General features: G+C 47.7%; 1 protein-coding gene across 1 annotated transcript; it reads right to left on the bottom strand.

Annotated features, from left to right (window-relative positions):
- Positions 1–2,333: 2,333 nt before the first annotated feature.
- Positions 2,334–3,392, bottom strand: LOC120677549. Its single transcript, XM_039958701.1, has 3 exons — positions 2,729–3,392; positions 2,537–2,653; positions 2,334–2,460 (listed from the first exon to the last, which is right to left on the bottom strand). The coding sequence occupies exons 1-3, from the start codon at positions 3,328–3,330 to the stop codon at positions 2,334–2,336; spliced, it is 846 nt and encodes a 281-aa protein (XP_039814635.1). The 5' UTR covers positions 3,331–3,392.
- Positions 3,393–22,324: the final 18,932 nt, after the last annotated feature.

Genomic DNA, 22,324 nt, shown 5'->3' with positions numbered 1-22,324 from the left:
TGTTGTAGAAGATATGTTTGCCGGTTTAACTGCTTTACTTTCGGGTTGGTCTATGGAGTGGGTTGTTTCCCCGGCCAACACTAACTCTACTGATTGATGTCTCGTACGGGCTTCATCGTGACATCATTATGACATTAGCTATTTTCATCATTTTGCAGCAATAAAGAACTCTGATGAACGGTATTAGTTAAGACTTCTGTAGTACTTTACTTTGCTACACTGGTTTGTAATAAATTTAAATTCCGCTGTATAACTCTGAGATGTATGAAATGATTTATGTTGTAATCTCTGGGCTCAACTTCGTGTGGGTGTTGTCTGTTTGATCCTGGAAAGCGTGGCTTTAATCGAGACTTTACTCGAGGAACAGCTGTGTAGTGCGGTCCTTTGATCAGAGTTGCCTAGCAACGATGATTACCGCACTCAACCCAGTTTATTTTGGGTGGTTCCGCCATAGCTGGTATCAGAGTTCGCAGACAGCCTACCAGAGATGGCAGCCTCTGTTTTCTAAACAACAAATCTAAAACTTGACTTCAAAACTACTAAAGTTTTTGAAAAAGTCTAGGATCTCCAAGGACAAGTCTAGAACGTAAAGCCCTAGGGGATCTTATGGGTATAATCAGGTGGCTTATACTGTATGGCTAACTTCCAGAACATTAGTTTCTCATATTTAAATTCCGCAGTTTAAATTCTGTATCGACACATCACCGCGGAGGTATGCTTGCTCAGTCAGCTGAAGGAGTCGGACCTTCCCATCGGTGATTTGAGCCAAACGCTGAAGCTCAAGCAGTGGCCTACTTGCAATGCTGCCCATTTACCAACCATTGGTTGATTATATGGGGAGTAGTGGTTCAAAAATTGGAATTCAATTCCCTGTTTACGACGGTACACAGTCAATATGTTATCTTAATGACATATGCTTAACATTGTCCATACGATGATAATTGTATGGATGCCGATTCTATAGTGATTGATAATGTATGGGAACACTTTCGTGAGTGCTGGCATGGAAGGTTCATTTATATACTATCAATTTTCTGCAGGTAGGCTAACTCGAAACCGACTCCTAGTCTAGATAGCTATATTGAGTAATTATATAACGAGAGACGTATTATATATGCCACCGTAAACTAACTGCATAAGTCCAAGGCTACTTGTCAATTCTTTTCTTTGGTGAGGACAATTAGGATCTGCGTTCATCTAAATCTTCAGCAAAGAAATGTTTAAAGGAAACCGCAATCGAAAAGGTTAAATATCCATCCCTAAGGATCATCTAGAGAATCTATGAACACAGGTAACTCTAGATTCCTCAAATTTTTAAAATTTAAAAATCACCTCAAATCAAGTTTGGGCTGTAATATGAAATGTAGCTACTTAAAAGTCCAACCTACTGTAAAAATTTAAGAATTTTTGAAGTTCTCTACCCTAGTGTTTTCGAATTTATTGTAACCTTCTGCAAATTTGTAAATTCAGAGGAGTCTGTCTAAATGAAATTTTTCGACCATCTTAAGTTGCTCATTTGAAAAATCATTCAACATGAAATTTGTAGGTAACTGAATGAAGAACTTACTGTAAAATTTTGAATTATCTTTGTCAAGTGGTTTGGTAGATGTGAAAATTGCATATTTGGGACTCCAAATGTTGCGCTTCGCAATTTTGCCATTCCAAACATCAACTTCGTAAAAACGGGACACCAAACGTTAGTCACTTGATTATACTGCCATTTGGGGTATTTTCCCTCTTCTTTTTTCCTTTTCAGGTATTTGAGAGGGTGAAATGTCTCTCTTGCCCCTCTGTATTTGCATCAGCTTCTGGACGATTGAGTCGCTGCTCTCGTCTCCTGTCGCCAGGGCAGGCTCTGCCGCCGCCCCTGCCGCACTGCAGCGGTGGCCAGGCACTGCAGCACTGCTGCCGCCCCTGCCTAGCAGGCTGGTTGGCCCGCCACCACCCTTGCAGGCAGGCAGGCAGGCTGCTGCCACTGCCGCGGGCGTGCCGCACGCCGCTGCCCCTGGCAGGCAGTCTGCTGCCGTTGCCGCAAGCGTGTAGCAGGCCTGGCCACCGCTGCTACATAGTGATGAACACAGCAAAATGTGCAAAAAAATTTGGGCACAATAATAAACACAAATAACGTAGTTTTGCAATCAACGTCGAGTCCCATGCGTACACAATAACCATGATTTCATCACGAAATTCCATGAATTTAAAGTAGACTAGTTTATCTCACATAACCATAATTTTAATCTAGAAGAGTTCCATCTGATATGAAATAAAATATAAGTTTACATCTCATACTATGCCGACAAAATATTCTGAGCACAAAAACTAATGGCTAACATTCATCCAATACGAAGCCTCCTTTTTGGAGTCATCTTTTTTGGTGCGGCCGCAGTAGGCATCCTTTCAAGACTACTAGTAGCGGCAGGTTGTGAAGAGTTGCCCTCTCCTAATAAGGATGCAAGCTTGCTGCACAGAAATATGGCATGACAATTAGATTTATGTAAACAACTTATGATATAGTAAATTTCTAAGTAATCCTTACCTTCTAGTACTCCTTCCTGGACTATTCCGTAGTATTGCTTCTCTTGTTGGCCTATTTGGCGTGCTATGTTCTTCTGGCACAGCTTTTGTAACATTCTTACTTGGTTGCTTCCACTTCCTAAATTAAAATAAATTAAATTTATAAAAACATATGGTAGTATTCAAATTGTACATGAAGGAAATCATTAGTTACCTCTTTTTCGCTGTCCCATTGAGTTTGCACTTAGAACTTGCTTGCCTGTGACCCTTTTCACCACACCTCGCGCCGGTCATAGGTCCTCTAATCATTTTCTGTCCCTTTGCATTGATTGGGGCAGTACCATTGTCACCTCCATTTGCTCCTGCAACTTCGGATGAACCTTCACCATCTTTTGCAGTTTTCTTCTTGTGGCCACCCTCCATAAATCCTTTCAGCCTATGTTTTCTTTGTCTCCCTGCATCTCCATTAGCAAGAGGTGCACCAACAACAAATGGTAGTTCCACCCTTGGCCATTGTGTTTTATCTGTCATTGGCTCATTCTCTCTACCATAAGCAGCCCTAATTCTATCCACTGAGTAGTATTCATGCACAAACTGTTCAAGGTCAAGTCCCCGTTGGCTACTTAAAAAGGTCAATACATGTTGACATGGCTTACCAGTGTGCTGCCATTCAAGACATGTACAGGTCCTTTGATTTAACTTCACTATATGCCTCTCAACTTTTCTGCTTTGGTCCCAGACCTCTGCACTCCAATTAGCAGATGGTACAATTCTCAAGTGCCCCAAACCTCTAGTATTTGCCTTTAGCTGAATCATAATAGATGGAAGTATCCTGTCTGCAGGTAGGCTGTATGCAATGTCTCTTATCTTGTTCCATAATCGCATGATCATTTCTCGAATCTTATCAGCAAGATTGGCCACAGGTAAGTCTTTATGGTCTCTAATCCAGTTACTGAAAGACTCTACAATATTATTAGTGATGTAGTCACATTTAATCTCTGGATTGAAGCCACATCTATACCACAATAGATTATGATGGGCTTTTAACCACTGCACTGCTTCTGATGATTGAGACATAATGGTTGCAATATGGTCGTAGAATATGTCTTCTCTGTAAGCCCTTGCTGCAGGGTACATCTGCCCGAACCCTCTATACCTTATGTCAAATATTTCATGAGATGGTAAAAGCATTCTCTTTGCTCTGCATTTGGGAAAATATTCTTCATAGCATTCTCTAAGCCCTTGCAAGCATCTGAACAAATAGCAAGAAGTGGAGGATCACCTATTGCCTTCTTTAATTGTTCCATGAACCAAGTCCAATTGTCTTGTGTTTCAGAAGCTATGAAGCCATAAGCAACTGGATACATCCAATTGTGACCATCAACTCCTACAGCTGCGGCTAAATGGCCATTCCACCTTCCATTAACTGTCGTAGCATCTATGCTCAAATGAGGATGACATCATTCCAAGAAACCATCTATGCATGGTTTAAGAGCACAGAAAAAACAATGGAAATAGACTTCACCATCAAGTTCCAGTACCTCAATCTCCACGACACTTCTAGGACATCTCTTAAGTAACTCGGCCTTCCACTTAAACAACAACTCGAAACTCTCTTCCCATGTACCATAAACCTTAGCAAGAGCTTTTTTTCTACCCCGCCATACAGTATCATAGGGAATTGTGACCTTGTGTTCACTCTGCAACTTGTCCTGCAATTCCTTAGCACCAATTTTTGGATGATCTCTAAGGATATCCACGGACTTGCTAGCTACCCACTTCTGAGACGGAGTTTTAGTTTTGACCCTCATGGTAGAAACACATGTATGGTGATCATACAAAACTGTCACTTGTAAAGCAATAACAAGAACCATATTAATTCTCCAAAAAATAGATAATTAATCAAAACAAATCAATGTACTCACCTCTACAGTCTTTTGCCCTTTATGTTTGGTGCCTTTTAGTTTCCAAGGGCAGTCACCACTTGATTTGCAATAACATCTTGTTATCGCCATAAATTAACAGGATTAATTTATGGGACGAAAGCAGGATGGGCTTAAAGCAGATGATTGAAGAAGACTTGTAAATCGGCTCCTGCGTGAGCATTTGGGCCACATGGGCCATGTATCTTTAGATTAGAGATAGAGTCCGATCGGGACAAGATTAGTTTAGATTGTTTCCCAAGTCTCCGGACTATAAATATGTACCTTATGTTATTCATGAAAGGAGAGCATCATCACGTCTCGCAAACAACAACTCTCGGCACATCACCACCCCTAATCTTAGGGTTTCATCCAAGTAAGCGCCATGCTGCCCTGATCGCTTCTCGCGATCAGGGCAGCGTTGTTTTTGCTTTTACCTTGGTATTACTCGTACTGAAGCGTTTTTGATGGCGAGTAATGCTAGTTATCCTGATGTTCGTAGCATGGCTTTTAGTAGATCTATTATGCTTCGTTGCTTATCATCTACGAATATCATGTTGTCTCTGTGCAGTCACATTTCAATCTTATGCTAGTTCTCGTCGCATAGAATTAGTTGCACAGAGGCAACATCCTGCTTCTTTTATGTCTAGTAGATCTAATCTGTTATGGTTTGCTCTTATCTTAAGAGTTGGCGCAATATCTGCTAGGTTAGGCCTTGCAAACGGATTGGATGATCCGGTGGTGTAGTAGATGCTTTATCTTAGCCTTGATAGGCATTGTTCCGGGAATCGGCTCTTGCTAGTTCTTAGGCCTCTGTTTTGGATTATGGTTTAGTTGTCTGTTATGTTCATTAGGCCCAGTCATGTGTAGGATGTTCTGATCTAGCAGTGAAGTTGTTACCATCGTGGATTAGATTAGTTAGATTTAATTGAAGCAGCTTTACAGTCATTCGCTTTATTCATCAATATCCGGATAGATACAGATCCAATCTGACACCGGGACTCAATCGGCTCTTTAAAGCCGATGCAAGAGTTGTCCCGGGGAGCCGACCACGGCTCGGTTTTACGTTTGCACGTGTCTTTGTACGCAGGAAACTGTTTGGAGCACGTTCGCACCCTCCTGATCGGGTATAGGTCAGGTGGCACGCCCGGCTTTCCACGGAATCTCCGGGCGCGTGACGGAATTGCGGGCCATCGACGAGGGAGCAGTGCCTGCTAGCGCCCCGGCGACCTCCCAGCTCTTCGTGTTTCCTGTCGCTGCTCGCCGGTGGGTTTCGACCGACAACACATTCTGACACGCCCGGTGGGACCCTTCTCGCCAACAACTTCCATTGCAACAATGTCTGGAGCTCAAGATCAAGAACCCGCTCCCAAGCCCGTCACGTACGAAGAGCTCCCTCCTGAACACAAGAAGAAGTATGATGAGATCAAAGCTCTGTTGGAAGCCGATCTCATCGGCTCTTTTGAGAGGACCCGCAACCATGGCATTAAGTGGAAGGGGTTCTCGCCTGAAGGCGCTCTCGACAACGTAGATTTGTCTGTACCGTCAGAGGAGCGCACCAGAGCCCTACGTCAGGAGATGAACTACATGGTTGCCCATACGCTTCATCGGCACTCTCAGAGCCTGATGAATGAGCTCGAGCGCGTGGCACATCACGTCATCCAGGAGATAATCAAGAAGCAGTACTCTCCATCGGGACCAACCCTGGGGAGTCACACAGAGGAAGCTGCACTGCATTCTAGACCGCTATTGCCATTCTCATTTGCGGCTCCAAAACCACAGAGTGCGCCGATCTACGTCATCCACAAGATCGGCGGTGATCCTGGAGAAGGCCAATTCCTCACCGAGCCACCCAAGGAGATCCCGCACGGCTACACGTGCACCTACATCCCTGACAGCGTCAATCCAACATGCTCGGTGTAGATGGTAAACCCAGGAGCTTCTGGAGCAGACGCGGAGAAACAAGCGTGGCTGGCAAAGTACGCTACTGGGCCCAGTGCTGAGCCATCGGCCCCAGGAGTTCTTAGTGTGGAGCAGGTCAGTGCAATACTGAGAGACCAGTTCGGCATCCTTCCCAAGAGGAAAGCGACCGGCTATTCCAAGCCGTATCCAAGTGACTACGACTTGATCCCGTTGCCTCCCAAGTATCAGCTTCCTGAGTTCACCAAATTCAACGGATCAGAAGGAGCTAGCTCCATAGAGCATGTGAGCCGATACTTAACCCAGCTTGGGATGATCTCAGTATCGGATCCTCTGAGGGTCCGGTTCTTCGGCCAATCTCTTACAGGCCCAGCTTTTGGATGGTATGCATCATTGGCTCCGGATTCGATTCGAACTTGGAGGCAGCTGGAAGATCAATTCCATACCCAGTATCATTCAGAGGCTGCTGAAGCTGGGATTGCCGACCTCGCCCAAGTCAGGCAGAAGCGTACGGAAACTGTCTCCGAGTACATACAGCGCTTCAGAGAAGTCAAGAACCGATGCTACTCATCACGCATCACAGAAAAGGAGGCAGTCGATCTGGCTGTTCTGGGGCTCGCTAAGCCGATCAAGGATCTGGCTTTCTAGTTGGAGTTCACGTCCCTGGCACACCTAGTGCAGAAGCTTACATCATATGAGCACTACCATCCTAAGCTGTACCAGGACAAGTTCAAGCGCCATGTAAACATGGCCCAGGCGGATGAATCTGATGACTCTGGCGAGGAGCAAGAAGTGGCCGTGGCAGAGTGGACTCGGGGGGCAAACCCTGTCCTGTGCAAGTGGATCAAACAGCAGGGGCTTGTGAAGGGCTTCGACTTTGACATGACCAAAGCAGAGCAGATATTTGATCTGCTCCTCAAAGAAAAATAGTTGAAGCTCCAAGAGAATCACAAGCTACCAACGGCACAAGAGTTGAAAGGAAGGCTGTATTGCAAATGGCGCCACTCGTTCACTCATTCCACGGGTGAATGCAAGGAGCTACGTCGTCAGATACAATTGGCTATCAAGCAAGGCCGATTAATCCTGGCTCAACACACGATGAAGGTTGACACAAAGCCCTTCCCACAAGCTAACGTGGTGGAGCTGTCAGATTTCGGATCCGAGGGCCAGGATCAACATGGTGGGACCCATGCGCCGCCATGACAAGCAGAGGAGAGAGGCCGCTTCTGGCAAACGGCCACAGGATGAACGCAAACTGGAACAGCAGCATGTGACTGAAGAGCAAGTGCGTCACATCCGCAATCAGCTTCCAGCTTCTAATCGGCTTCTGGAAAAGTACCAGTACCAGTACAAGTTGCGCCGCCGATACGAATCGGAAGAGGATGAATACGAGCACCGCACAGGAAGGACACTGGGGAGACGCCAGGCTATACGCGACCACTGGAACTGCCCGTTCTTCAGGTACTACTGGAATTCCGGCATGAGCCGATTGCCTACTATAGATGATTGCTTGGAGTGCAGGCCTCGAGGATGCCAGCAGGACGAGACATCGGTGTTCCGGCGCTTAGGGCCCAGAACACGTCATGATGACCATGTGAGGCGGCCATCCAGGGGTGATTCCGAGCCAGAAGAAGAAGATAGGTACCATCGTCCACGGTGGTGTCCTGACGGGCTTAATCACTCGCAGAAGCGCAGAGTGCAGCGCTTGCGCAATCTGGAAGAGGCAGAAGCAAAATACCTCGACGTGCTGAGGAAAGCGCGTCCGGATCTCGCGGAGCAAGTCAGGCGACCGCGAAGGGAGGAAAGGTTCCCTCCAAGAAAAGAGTGGCGCCCCAAGCAGACAAAAGCCGATGAGAGGCCATCGGCTGATGTGAACATGGTGTTCGTGCTCCCATCAGAGTTTCGGGCACCCCAACCGGAAGAATTGGCCATCGCGCAGCTGGATCTCGGCCCACAGCCAATCATCTTCGAGAAGCCCAAGGAGAAAAGCTACAAGCACCTGAAGGGATTGTATCTCAAGGGCTTCATCAATGGCAAGCCTGTGAATAGGATGTTGGTCGATACTGGCGCCGCAGTCATCCTGATGCCGTACTCTGTGCTGCGCCGATTGGGTCGTTCTTCTGCCGACCTGATCTAGACCAATGTAATGCTCAATTACTTCAACAGACAACCATCAGAGGCAATGGGGGTTCTTAATGTGGAGTTGACAATGGGCCGCAAGACGATCCCGACTTCGTTCTTCATCGTCAACAGCAAAAGTACATACACGGTATTGCTCTGGAGGGATTGGATTCACGCCAACTGTTGTATCCCTTCCACAATGCATCAGTATCTCGTCCAATGGGATGGCGATGAAGTGGAGGTGGTCCGTGCAGATGACTCTAGCAAGGTCTCGCTCGCAGACATGAATGCCTGGGATGTGGAAGGGCAAGAGCCGATCTCAGGGATCGCCCTGGAAGATTGTGATCGGATCGAAGCGACAAAAAACAAACTGAGGTTGGTCTTATCCACTGGCCTCACAGAATAGGTGCATCCTGGCATGCCGCAGGATGTAATAGAGATAGAGAGGCCGGTCCCAGCGACCGGCCCCAAAAAATAGAAAAATCCTGTTTGGGTTCGGAATTGTTACATCATGTACACACGATGGCCTGCTCTGGCAGTTGGCCACTCATTGACTATTTGGTTCCGAATGATAATGGAAGTATGGAAGTGGCCAGCCCGTGCGGTTGGCCAAATATTTTTTCTTGTCATCTCCCTGTGTTTACTACTGATCTTGAGGATAACGAGGACTCGCCTGTGTTCGCAGCTGGTTTTTTAGATGACGGCAAGCTAGGATACGGGTTCACGTCAGCTGATGATTTGGAAGAAGTTGACATTGGTCCTAGGGATAAGCCACGATCGACATTTATCAGCAAAAAGTTGGATCCGGTTTTGCGAGAGGAGATGATTGCACTGCTAAAAGAGTACCGGGATTACTTCGCATGGGACTACACTGAGATGCCCGGTCTGGATAGAAGCATCGTCGAGCATCGGCTCCCGCTCAAGAAAGGGTTTCGGCCGTTTCAGCAACGATCACGTCAGATGAAGGCCGAAGTCCTTGAAGAAGTCAAGAAAGAGGTGGAGAAGATGTTGGATGCTGGGTTCATCAGGCTGTGCCGGTATGCAGAATGGATCTCTAGCATGGTGCCGGTGCAAAAGAAGGATGGCCGATGGCGTGCCTGCGTCGATTTTAGAGATCTCAACAGAGCAACGCCAAAGGACGAATACCCGATGCCTGTTGCAGAGACATTGATCAACGCAGCTGCCGGCCACAAAATGATGAGTTTTATGGACGGTAATGCCGGCTACAACCAGATCTTCATGGCCCCAGAAGACGTGAACAAGACCGCGTTTATAGTACCAGGCGCGGTCGGCTTGTTCGAGTACTTGGTTATGACCTTTGGACTGAAAAATAACGGTGCAACGTACCAACGTGCCATGAATTACATTTTTCATGATCTCATCGGCAAACTGGTAGAGATCTATATTGATGATGTCGTGGTCAAGTCCAAATCAGCTGGGGGCATCTAGAAGATCTGCGTCAAGTTTTGGAGCGGACTCGAAGGTTTGGGCTCAAAATGAACCCAAAGAAATGTGCCTTTGGAGTATCGGCCGGTCAATTTCTGGGATTCCTGGTGCATGAACGGGGAATCGAGATCGGCCTGAAGAGTCAAGAAGCTGTAAAGACGATGAAGCCACCTACTATGAAGAAAGAGTTGCAGAAGCTCATCGGTAAAATTAACTTTGTCAGACGATTTATTTCTAATCTGTCTGGGCGCATCGAACCGTTCATGGGTTTAGTGAAGATCAAATCCGATGATGAGTTTCACTGGGGGGCAAAACAGCAGCAAGCTTTCGATGAAATCAAAGAATATTTGTCAAAGCCTCCAGGGTTGGTTCCTCCTCAGCAAGATAGGCCGTTCTACGTGTACCTGTCCGTGGGTGACACTTCCATTGCTTCGGTGTTAGTCCAGAAGCACGACGGCCAGGAGAGGGTGGTTTTCTACCTCAGCAGGCGCATGTTAGACGCCGAGACTAGGTATCCTGAAATCGAGAAGCTTTGCCTTTGCTTATACTTTACATGTACAAAGCTTCGTCATATTTTGCTCTCGGCGGAAACAATTGTCATATGCAAATCGGATGTCATAAAGCACATGCTGTCGGCTCCTGTCCTGAAAGGCCGGCTTGGAAAATGGATGTTTGCATTGTCAGAGTTTGATATTCGGTATTAGCTTGCGAAAGCAGTCAAAGGACAAGCACTGGCGGATCTTGTTGCAGACAGGATCAGCACTGATATTGCTGCATTATTTATTCGTGCTTGGGCTATGTTTTTTGACGGATCGGCTTGTGATGATGGGTGCGGTGTGGGAATTCTGTTGGTGTCGCCTCGAGGGGCGACTTACTCCTTTTCCATCAGGATGACTGCCCCATACACCAATAATTTGGTGGAATATGAAGCCGATCGCAAAGGGATGGAACTACTCCTCGAAGCTGGTGCAGAAGCGGTGGAAATTTTTGGAGATTCAAAGCTGGTGATTTCTCAGCTCACGGAGGAATATAGATGTGAGAGCGAGGCTCTTTTTCCAATATGGATGCAGTGCCGTGAGTTGATGTCACAATTCAGGTACATCAATTTCCACTGGATACGCAGGACTCTGAACAATGAAGCCAATGATTTAGCACAAATGGCTTTCGGCTACAAGGAGACAGCCGACGGAATCAATGTGGAGGTTCAGTTTCTAGAACCCGGAGACTGGAGAGCCGATATCTTCAATTACTTGAAGGATTCGGCTCGGGGGGCACCCAGAAGGATAAGGCTTAAGACTATGAAGTATGTTCTGATAGGGGATGACATGTTCTACAGGACCTTGGAAGGACTACTGCTTAAATGTCTGGGACCTTCAGAGTCAAATCGTCTCTTGCATGAGGTTCATGAAGGAGCTTGCGGTACTCACCAATCGGCTCATAAGATGAAGTGGCTGATTAGGCAATTGGGTTATTACTGGCCTACCATGCTTGATGATTGCTTCAAATATTACAAAGGATGTCAGGCATGTCAGAGGTTTGGCAAAATTCAGATAGTGCCAGCATCAGTAATGAATCCTATCATCAAGCCGTGGCCATTCAGAGGTTGGGCCATGGACATGATTGGTCAGATCAACCCGTCATCTAGCAAGGGTCACCAATGGGTCTTAGCTGGTACAGATTATTTCACAAAGTGGGTGGAGGCAGTGCCCATGAGGACAGTAGCGTCAAGAGATGTGATCAGCTTTGTCAAAGAGCACATCATTCACAGATTTGGGATCCCTCAGACCATTACGACCGATGGAGGATCGGTCTTTATATCAGAGGAGTTCAGGAAGTTTGCCGATGACATTGGAATTAAGCTGATCAGATCATCTCCATATTATGCCCAAGCTAATGGATAGGCTGAAGCATCCAACCAGAGCCTCATCAAGCTCGTAAAGAGAAAGATCGATGAATATCCTAGGCGCTAGCATGAGGTGTTGTCAGAAACTTTGTGGGCATATCGTATTTCATGTCATGGGTCCACCAAGACATCGCCGTACCATTAAGTCTACGGCCAAGACGCTGTGCTACCATGGGAAATTACGGCCGGATCAAGGCGTGTTGAGTTTCAGAATGATCTATCTGCTGAACAATATGCAGCCTTGATGAATGACAATGTGGAGGACTTGACGGAGCTAAGACTCTGGTCATTAGAAAAGATCAAGGAAAACAAGGCTAAAGTCGCTCGTGCGTACAATAAGAAGGTCAAGCCAGAGAATTTCCAGGTTGGAGATTTGGTTTGGGAGGCAGTTTTACCATTGGGAACTAAAGATAGAAAATATGGCAAGTGGTCTCCAACTTGGCACGGGCCGTACAAGGTTGATCAGGTTTTGCCTGGGAATGCATACATGCTCGAGGAATTGGACGGCGTCAAGTTTCCTGTTGCTGTCAATGGCCAACATCTCAAGAAGTATTTCCCGAGCATGTGGGAAAGCGAATAACAAGAGCCGATGAGGTCCATCCGGCTGTACTGAGAAAGGCCAACACGTTGAGTTGGCCGGTAAAAAAAAAGAGAGAAGAAGCCAACACTTTGAGTTGGCTAGTAAAAATATATATGAGAAGCGAACAGCCAATGTGTAACCATCGACTTAAGATGTTTTTAAAACAGTTACAAGTTTCAGGTTAACAGGCAGTACTAATTGTTTCTTCAGCCTATCTACTGGTTCAGGAATTCTTCTATGGCGTGGATCGCTTCTGTGCGGACGGTATCTGCTCGTGCTATGATTGCTTTGTCATCCTTGTCATCGCCTGTTACTATCTGCCGACTCAAGGTGCTTATCTCTGCAAACTCTGCTTGTATCTACTCGGCTATTTCCTGGGTTTCTTGTTTGGAGTTTGCAATGAAAGCTTCCTCGGCTTGGATGAGTTTCTTGGTGGTGTGGACTTTTTCTTCGAGTTCCACCAGTTCTTTCTTCAGGAGGTCGAGTAGGTTCATGTTGGCAGACACGTCAGCTTTGATATCTAGAGTTGCCTTCTTCTGGTTGAGGGCCTTGCACTTTTGGGTAATGTCAGCTTTGTGCTTCCATCCTTTGTTGTGCTTTATTCACTTCTATCCGAAAGAATGGAAGGTTGCTGGCTGGCCAGAGCTTGATTTGCAATGGTTCCGGGAGTTGGGATTCTATTTGCTCGAAGATGTTCTTTATCTTGCTGGAATCATCAACCAGAGCAGTGATCGAAGCAGATAGTAGATCCTTGATGAGTTGAAGCTGATGTGCCAAGTTAGCCGATTGCTGCAAAGATGATGTCTCTGCTCCAAGGACAGTCAGACCCATTGATGCCGGGTCAAAGGAAAGCAAACCTGAAATATCCAAGCTCTATGGACATATCTGGAGTTAGAGCAAAATGCATTTATGGAGCTATCGGCTGGTTCAGAATTGGTTTTGTAATGTTACCTGTTTTGAAGAAGAAGCGTTGGGTGGTTCAGGAGCAATCATCCTGTTAGAGCTTGTGTTGACATCAAGAACATTGACTGTATCGGCTTGTTTGCCTCCATCAGTGCATCAGGAGTTGCAGCCATCTCATGTTGTTCCAGGCTTTCTACATTGGGGATTTCTTCAGCTGTGTCCTGGAACTAGAACTACAGTCAACTAGAGTACATGTGTGTGCAACAAAGAAGAAGTTTTAGAAAGGTGAGTTACCTGGTTGGTGTTGGACTCTGATGGACTCGGGGAAGCTGGTGCTGGTTTCTTGATCACTCGCCTCGTGGTCATCTTCCTTTTCTTGGTCAAGACTCGGGAGCAACGCTTGCAGAAGTTTGTCTTCGTTTGGAAGCCGACTGAAGTAAGATTCTTTGTAATGGCCTCGTAGTGAGTCGCTAGTCATCTCACCTAAGGAAGTGTGATGAACAACTGGCGTAGCTCACGACTTGTGGGTAAAGATGTGCAACCTCTGCAGAGTGTAAAATTGGTATACTAGCCGTGCTCACGGTTATGAGCGGCCCAGATCCTCCTTTTGATTAGTGGGGTTGTCTCCTTCCGACGAGGGAGGTGCCTCTCGGGGTTACCTTGGTGGCTTGGTTTCGGTTTGGTTCTCAGTAGTATCATGATTAAATTTGACTTATTACTATGTAACCGGGTTAATGGTAATTCATCAACTCGTAGTAAATAGCTTTAATAAAATCTTGCCAACACTTAAAAGCTAATGCAGTTGAGTCAGCCAACCTTAGAGCCTCATAGTTTGTGTTATACTTGTTGAGTACAAGTTGTGTACTCACTCTTGCCTCTTCTCTACTTTTTTCTCTTGGATACGCTACTGCTGCTCAGTTCCTGACGACACGAGGGAGTTCGTCCAGCGCTACCAGGACTACGAGGACTTCTAGGCGTTCGTCTCCCAGTCGACGTCCCTGTGGCGCCCTGCTTCAGCTTCGGAGAGCATTATTCGTATTTGTACTTCGCTTCCGCTGTATCAGACATTCTCGTCATTATTGTAATAAATAACATTCGTATTCGCTTTATTATATCTTTTTACGTGATATGTGCTATGATATACTGTTCATTCTGTTGTATATACGTGTGACTTGATCCTGGCACGTATATGATTGCTCGGTTTATGTTCTTTTATAAACCGGGTGTTACTTAAATAACATTCGTATTCGCTTTATTATATCTTTTTACGTGATATGTGCTATGATATACTGTTCATTCTGTTGTATATACGTGTGACTTGATCCTGGCACGTATATGATTGCTCGGTTTATGTTCTTTTATAAACCGGGTGTTACAGAGTGGTATCAGAGCCATATCGACTGTAGGACGAAGCCTAGATAGAACTGGTCGTGTTTTAGGACTTCTTCTCTCCAATCCTTGCCTGCTGAAATTATTTTACTATTATACCCCTTGACTTCTTTGACTTTTTACCCGTCTTGCCTTGATTTCTCTCTCTGAAGAATAGTTTTCATAGATTTTGTCCTGAATCAGTCATCTGACCACCATGAGTATAGCTAGGTGACCTTTTTATAATAATACGATAGCATGTTCTGCGACGCGTTGTGTTAGTCGAGTCTTTTTGCTAAACTCGGCTAAGTTGTGGAAATTGTCTGTTTGTTATTATGCTACATGTTTGATTTGGATTTTTGAATGATTGCATAGCTTAGTAGTTTAAATTTGTTTAAAGAAAATCACTCAGATGTTAAAGTTAACTAATTAATAAAATGAGATAGATCGTTGGGGGTAAAACAGTCCACTTTATCATGTCTGAGTCTTTTTCCGCAAAGAGTTATCATATCCATCTGAATTTATTCCTGCAATATCTTTGCTCATACATCTTTTGTTCAAATCAGATGGTGAACACCAGGAGCACCGGTTCCGGTTCTGGCCAGCAGCAGGGTCAGAACAACCAGGGTACCGGGATCCCGATGCCGCCGCCTTTGACTCCGGAGCAGTACTTCCAGCTCCAGATGCAGATGATGGCCACCCTGAACAACACTGTTCAGGCTCTTCAGCAGGCTCACACTCAGCCTCCGCCTCCTCCACTGCCGCAGCCTCGCGACAGGCGTGCTGAGTTCCTGAGGGGTCACCCGCCGATGTTTTCCCACATGTCCGACCCTCTTCAGGCTGATGACTGGCTCCGTGCAGTGGAGCGTCAGCTGGACATCGCCCAGTGCGATGATCGTGAGCGCGTCTTGTACGCAGCAGGACAGCTGCGAGGAGCAGCTTTGGACTGGTGAGAGTCCCACCCAGTTCATGACCACGAGTCTCTCACTTGGCTCCAGTTCAGGGAGCGTTTCCGCAGCCACAACGTCCCCGCGGGCGTTATGAAGATGAAGCAGAAGGAGTTCCTTGCACTGAAGCAGGTAACCTTAAATATAATCATTCAGCGGTTTCTTTTGAGCTAATGCCCCTTGTTCCATCCTTATGAAATCTTGAGTTAATCTTTCGACATCCATCTGTCTTTGTCACTTCAGGGGACTATGTCGGTCACGGAGTATCGTGATCGCTTTCTGCAGCTTGCTCGCTACGCCCCTGCCGATGTTGCGGATGACCGCAAGAAGCAGGAGCACTTCATGGAGGGTCTTGAGGACTACATCCAGTACGCGCTGCTCAACCTCCGCTTCGACGACTTCAACCATCTGGTTGACAGCGCGCTCAACACTGAGCGCAAGCACCTGGAGATGGAGGACAAGAAGAGGAAGGTTGTCCCCGTTGCTACCGGCAGCAACACTCGTCCTCGCCTCTAGCAGCCCCAGCAGTACCAGCAGCCTCAGTACCGGCCTCCTCAGCAGTACCAGCAGAGGCCACCACAGCAGTACCCGCCTCGACAGCAACAGCAGGCGGGGCAGGGCCAGAGGTTACCGGCACCTCCGGCTCGTGCTGCTCCACCGGCACCGCAGGCTCCACGTTCGGCAGCTCCTACCGGACAGCAGGCTCAGGGACCTCCTCGCACCTGCTTTCACTGCGGCCAGCCGGGGCACTACGCCAACGCTTGCCCTCGGAAGGCGCAGGCAGGACAGCAGTGGCGCCCAGCTCAGCCCAGGGCGCCACTTCAGGGCAGAGTGAACCACGTGACGGCCGAGTCAGCGGCCGAGGCTCCCAACGTGGTTATTGGTACGTTCATGGTTAATTCATATCCAGCTACAGTGCTTTTCGATACTGGTGCTACGCATTCCTTCATTACTCAGTCTTTTGTCAAGCATCATGGTATTCATACTAGCACATTAAAGAGGTGCCTGTTAGTATCTTCACCGGGAGGACAGTTGAGGTCTCACACTTACTGCCCGAGAGTCAGTGTTTCTTTGAGGGGAGTAGAGTTCTGTACTGATCTGATGGTGCTAGACACCAAGGGCATTGATGTCATTCTGGGAATGGAGACTCTGGCCAAGTGGGGAGTTCGGATAGATTGTGCTCAGAGGACAGTCTTGCTATCAGCTTCCAGTGGCCAAGAGGTTGTTATCAGTGCAGTAGAGCCTTCTGGATTTCTTCATCAGATGGAGGCTAGACCCACGGACGGTATTCGCGTGGTGTCTGAATTCCCGGATGATCTGCCAGGTATGCCGCCTGAACGCGCCATTGAGTTTTGTATTGATCTCTTGCCTGGCACAGCTCCTATTGCAAAGCGGCTCTACCGTATGGCACCTATAGAGCATGAAGAAGTTAAGAAGACTATTGATGAGTTGCTAGCCAAGGGCTATATCCGTCGCAGCTTCTCTCCTTGGGCTTTTCCATTATTGCTGGTAGATAAGAAGGATGGCTCGAAGAGGATGTGTGTGGATTATCGGGAGCTGAATGCAGTCACTATCAAGAACAAGCATCCACTGCCCCATATTGAGGATCTCTTCGATCTGCTTCGAGGTGCTCGTATATTCTCGAAGATTGATCTTCGTTCGGGATATTTTCAGCTGAGGATCCGTCCTGGGGATATTCCGAAGACGGCATTCACCTGCAAGTACGGGCTATATGAGTATACAGTCATGTCCTTCGGCTTGACTAATGCCTCGGCTTTCTTCATGCATCTGATGAACATGGTTTTCATGGACTATCTGGATGTCTTCGTGGTGATCTTCATTGATGATATTCTGATTTTCTCCAAGACAGAAGAAGAGCATGAGGAGCATCTGAGACTCGTACTGCAGAGATTGAGAGAGCATCAGTTGTATGCCAAGTTCAGCAAGTGCGAGTTCTGGATTGACGAGGTTCCATTCCTCGGTCATGTTATCTCTCAGGGAGGCATTGCTGTTGATCCGAGCAAGGTGAAGGATGTGCTAGAGTGGGAGACACCGCAAACAGTAAAGGAAGTCAGGTCTTTCTTGGGCTTAGCTGGATATTATCGGAGGTTCATTGAGAATTTCTCCAAGATCGCGAAGCCTTTGACTTCTTTGCAGGAGAAGAATGTGGCTTTTGTATGGACTGATGAGCGCCAGATGGCCTTTGATGAGCTGAAGAAGAGGTTGACTACGGCGCCAGTCCTGACTCTGCCAGACCAGACGAAGAGGTTCACGGTGTATTGTGATGCTTCGAAGGATGGTCTTGGGTGTGTTCTGATGCAGGAGGGCAGAGTGATTGCGTATGCTTCACGGCAGTTACGTCGGCATGAGCTGAACTATCCTACTCATGATCTTGAGTTAGCCGCAGTTGTACATGCTCTGAAGATTTGGAGGCATTACTTGTATGGACAGCGGTGTGATATCTACACTGATCACAAGAGCCTCAAGTACATTTTCACGCAGAATGAGCTGAACATGCGGCAGAGAAGATGGCTAGAGTTAGTCAAGGATTATGACCTGGAGATTCACTATCATCCGGGCAAGGCCAATGTTGTAGCAGATGCTCTGAGCAGAAGAAGTTATGTCAACATGGCCGTGGCTTTCCAGATGCCTCCAGAGTTATGTGAGGAGTTCGAGCAGTTGAGCCTGGGCTTCTTGCATCATACTTTCAGTGTAGCATTTGAGGCGGTACCGACTCTAGAGTCAGAGATCAGGCAACATCAGAAAGATGATGAGAAGCTGCAGGAGATTCGTGAGTTGCTCAAGAAGGGCAAGGCTCCTCATTTCAGAGAGGATGATCAGGGTACCTTGTGGTACAAGAGCCGGATCTGTGTGCCAGATGTGAAGGATCTACGGAAGTTGATTCTGAGTGAGGCCCATGATACAGCATACTCTATTCATCCGGGCAGCACGAAGATGTATTATGATATGAAGGAACGTTTCTGGTGGTATGGGATGAAGCGTTCAGTGGCAGAGTACGTGGCTATTTGTGACACCTGTCAGCGTGTCAAGGCTGAGCATCAGAGGCCAGCAGGTCTGTTACAGCCTTTGAAGATTCCAGAGTGGAAATGGGAGGAAATCACTATGGACTTCATTGTTGGATTGCCTCGTACTCAGAAAGGGTACAACTCCATTTGGGTAGTAGTGGATCGATTGACGAAGGTTGCTCACTTCATTCCAGTGAACACTACTTACTCCGGTGCTAGACTTGCAGAGTTGTACATCTCTCGGATTGTCTGTTTGCATGGTGTGCCCAAGAAGATCATATCTGACAGAGGATCTCAGTTCACTTCTCGATTCTGGGAGCAGCTCCATGATTCGTTGGATACGAAGCTGCGTTTCAGTACGGCTTATCACCCTCAGACAGATGGGCAGACAGAGAGAACCAACCAAGTGTTGGAGGATATGCTGAGAGCTTGTGCCATTCAGTACGGTACTAGTTGGGATAAGTGCCTGTCTTATGCGGAGTTCTCATATAACAACAGCTATCAGGCTAGTCTGAAGAAGTCCCCCTTCGAGGCATTGTATGGCAGAAAGTGCAGGACTCCTCTCTATTGGGATCAGATTGGTGAGAAGCAGCTCTTTGGCCCTGAGATCATAGATGATGCAGAGCAGATGGTTCAGGTTGTGCGAGAAAATCTAAGAATTGCACAGAGCAGACAAAAGAGCTATGCAGATGGCAAACGGAGAGACCTGACTTTCAGTGTCGGTGATTATGTATACCTGAAGGTGTCTCCGATGAGAGGAATTCGCAGATTCAATGTCAAAGGGAAGTTAGCACCTCGGTATGTGGGGCCATTCAAGGTGCTAGAACGGAAAGGCGAAGTTGCTTATCGCCTGGAGTTACCTCTCAGCCTCTCAGGAGTTCATGATGTCTTCCATATATCTCAGCTGAAGAGGTATTTGCGAGTACCCGAGGAGCAGGCACCACTGGATGGAGTAGATGTCCAGGAAGATCTGACTTATACCAAGCATCCGGTGAAGATTCTGGAGACATCAGAGAGGGTTACTCGGAACAAGCGCATCAAGATGTGCAGAGTTCAGTGGAGTCACCACAGTGAAGCTGAGGCTACTTGGGAGCGAGAAGATGAGTTGAAGAAGACCTATCCAGATCTCTTTGCTAGCCAGCCCAGCTAAATCTCGGGGACGAGATTTCTTTAAGGGGGTAGGGTCTGTAACACCCTAATTTAAATTCCAGCATTTATTAATAAATTTAATTGGCTTTATTTAAATTTCTAAGGTTTATTGTGTTTAGCCTTGCATTTAATTTAATTTTGTTTCATAAGTAATTAAAATTTTATCATAGGTTTAAATTTTGTGTTGCATTCATGCTGGTGCATACTTTTATTTGAGTGTGGTTTGAATTCAAATTTATATTTGAATTCAATCTTTGTTTGAATTAGAAATAGAAGAGAGAGAAAATAGAAATAGAAAAGGAGCCCAAACCCTAGAGCTAGCCCAAACCCAAAACAACTCAGCCCAACTTCCTTTCTTTCCCCCTCTCCCCGCGGCCCGCGTACCCTCCCCGAGCCCACTCACGAGCGGCCCAGCCTCTCCCCACCCCGGCCCATGCACGCGTGCCAGCACCCAGCCCGCTCGCCCAGTGCAGGCCGCCCGCGCGCCACCGGCCCAACCCTCTCCCCAGTCAGCCGAGTCGCGGTGCGCTCGCCTCAGTGCGCTCGCGCGCCCCCCTTCCGCTGACCGTGGGCCCCGCTTGCCAGGTTCACCCCCTCCCGCAGACAACCCGGGCCCGATGGCAGCTCCGTCTTCCTCGCGCGCAACGGCCACGCCGCCACCCGCAATCCCCGCCGCACTCACCGCGGGCGCGCACGCCGAGATCCCCGGCCATCCCTTCTTAAACGCGCCCTGGCCCTCTCCCGCACACCACCTCCCATCCACAACGGCCCCCGCCAACCCTAGCAGCCGCACTGAGTCGCGCCGCCGCACCCCGGAGTCAGAGCAGAAGCTCCGCCGCCGCGATTCACGGCGCTCCCCGACGCCCCACCACGGCAAGCCGCTAGGAGAGCTTTGCACGAAGGCCATGAACTTCCCCGAGCCCGCCCGCTGCCTCTGCTCCGACCTCCGCAGCGACCCGTCGCAACCTCGCCACCGCCGGTCTTCGCCGTCGAGCCCTCTGCGCCGGCTTTCTCTTCGATCCGGAGCTCGGTAAGGACCCCCTACATCCACTCTTCCTTTTTGTCGCGCTAGCTTAGCCCGTGGGCCAATTTTGCGGCTCAACCGCCGTCGCCGGCGATGCTCTGCCACGCCGAGCCGCCCCCACCGCCGCTTACTATACTACGGCCGTCCCTGACCCACGCTCGAGACTCCAGTGGGTTGCGCATCCCGCCCTGAACCTCCCTGACCCAAGCCCGGGTCAGATTGACCCCCGGAGCGCCGGTTTGGGCGTCTCCGGCGAGCCCTCCGCCGCGGGAGCCCCCTCGCCGGCGACAAATCGCCGCCGCCCGCGCACCCAAGTCCCCTGAACCGCTCAATTAGAACCCAACGGATGCGATTAGATCCCGATCCAGATAACCATGAGCCCTCAGATCTCGATCCAACGGATCAGATCCAAACTTACCCCTTCACGCTGCCCCTTTTGCTAAAGAGACCCTGGGGTCTTTCAGATTTAACCCGCGGTCCAGCCTTAGTCAAAAATAATTACGTTTAGGTCATGTTTTTATGTCTTAGCACCCTGAGTTTCTTTAAAATAGAACCCGCCGTCCTGGCCAGGCCTTTTTGCACGTCAAACCCTAAGACTTTCCAGTTTTTACATTTAGGCCCTCGGTTTTTGCAGAAAAGCCCCTGGAACCCTGTTTTTATTACAAATAAGCCCCTGAACCTTGTTTTTGGCCTAGATTATGTGTTTTAGCTCCGTTTTAAGCGTTCTTTATGTCCACGCGATCGTTGTAACGTGTAGAACAGTTTAGGCTTAGTTTTTCTTGCTGTTTTTATGTATTGATGTACTGTTTCTTAGTTTTTGTTAGTATTTGCTTGTATGCTTATTATCGTACATTGTTTTGGCCATGTGTTCGTGAGTAGACGTTGATCCATCTGAGGAGCCCCAGTACCAGTACCCGGAGCAGCCATCTTCTGAGCACTTTGAGCAGCAGCAGGAGCAGTACGAGGAAGGCAAGTATAACATGAACAACCTATCACCTTTAAATACATTTTCATACTGCATTTTAATACTGTATGCCTATAAGGACATTTCTAGCCACTTTATATCCTTTATATATATCCTTGGGTTGCATTTTGGTTAGTTGTGCTAGGTTGTTGTGCTATAACACACTCTGGTTCTTTTTAATTAATTTGACTAATGGTTTACTTGAACTTAATTCTGAGAGTGGCCCTCTGTGTGGATGAGTGGCTCACGTCTCGTTAAAAGATGGTTTTTGTAGAAACATGGTTTAGGGGGCCAGCACGGTGCTTACTGCCTGGTTGGCCACTCTCCATAAGGACCGGTTCATAGAGCGACAACCTGGGACAACAGCGCTACCACAAGGCTAGAATGGGATAGACTTGGCTTACTAATTAGGTCTTTTTGGTTTGGAATAACTTACCTGCGGGGCAAGAGTAGTAAGCTTCAATGGTCCCTGCTCCTCCGGCTTGGTCTGTGCTTGGATTGCGCTCCTGTGCTTGTACCCCCGGAGGTGGGCCCCAT

This window comes from Panicum virgatum, chromosome 6N (genome assembly GCF_016808335.1).
Source record: "Panicum virgatum strain AP13 chromosome 6N, P.virgatum_v5, whole genome shotgun sequence".
Lineage (NCBI taxonomy): Eukaryota > Viridiplantae > Streptophyta > Magnoliopsida > Poales > Poaceae > Panicum > Panicum virgatum.
Note: the sequence above shows the minus strand (reverse complement) of the source record. Positions and strands in the feature narration are given on the sequence as shown.

Coding starts and splice junctions, on each gene's coding strand:
- LOC120677549 (XM_039958701.1), bottom strand. CDS start 3,330: ATGATTCAGCTAAAGGCAAATACTAGAGGTTTGGGGCACTTGAGAATT. Junction 2,654..2,728: donor AATGGGACAGCGAAAAAGAG/GTAACTAATGAT, acceptor ATTTTAATTTAG/GAAGTGGAAGCAACCAAGTA. Junction 2,461..2,536: donor CCAGGAAGGAGTACTAGAAG/GTAAGGATTACT, acceptor ATTTCTGTGCAG/CAAGCTTGCATCCTTATTAG.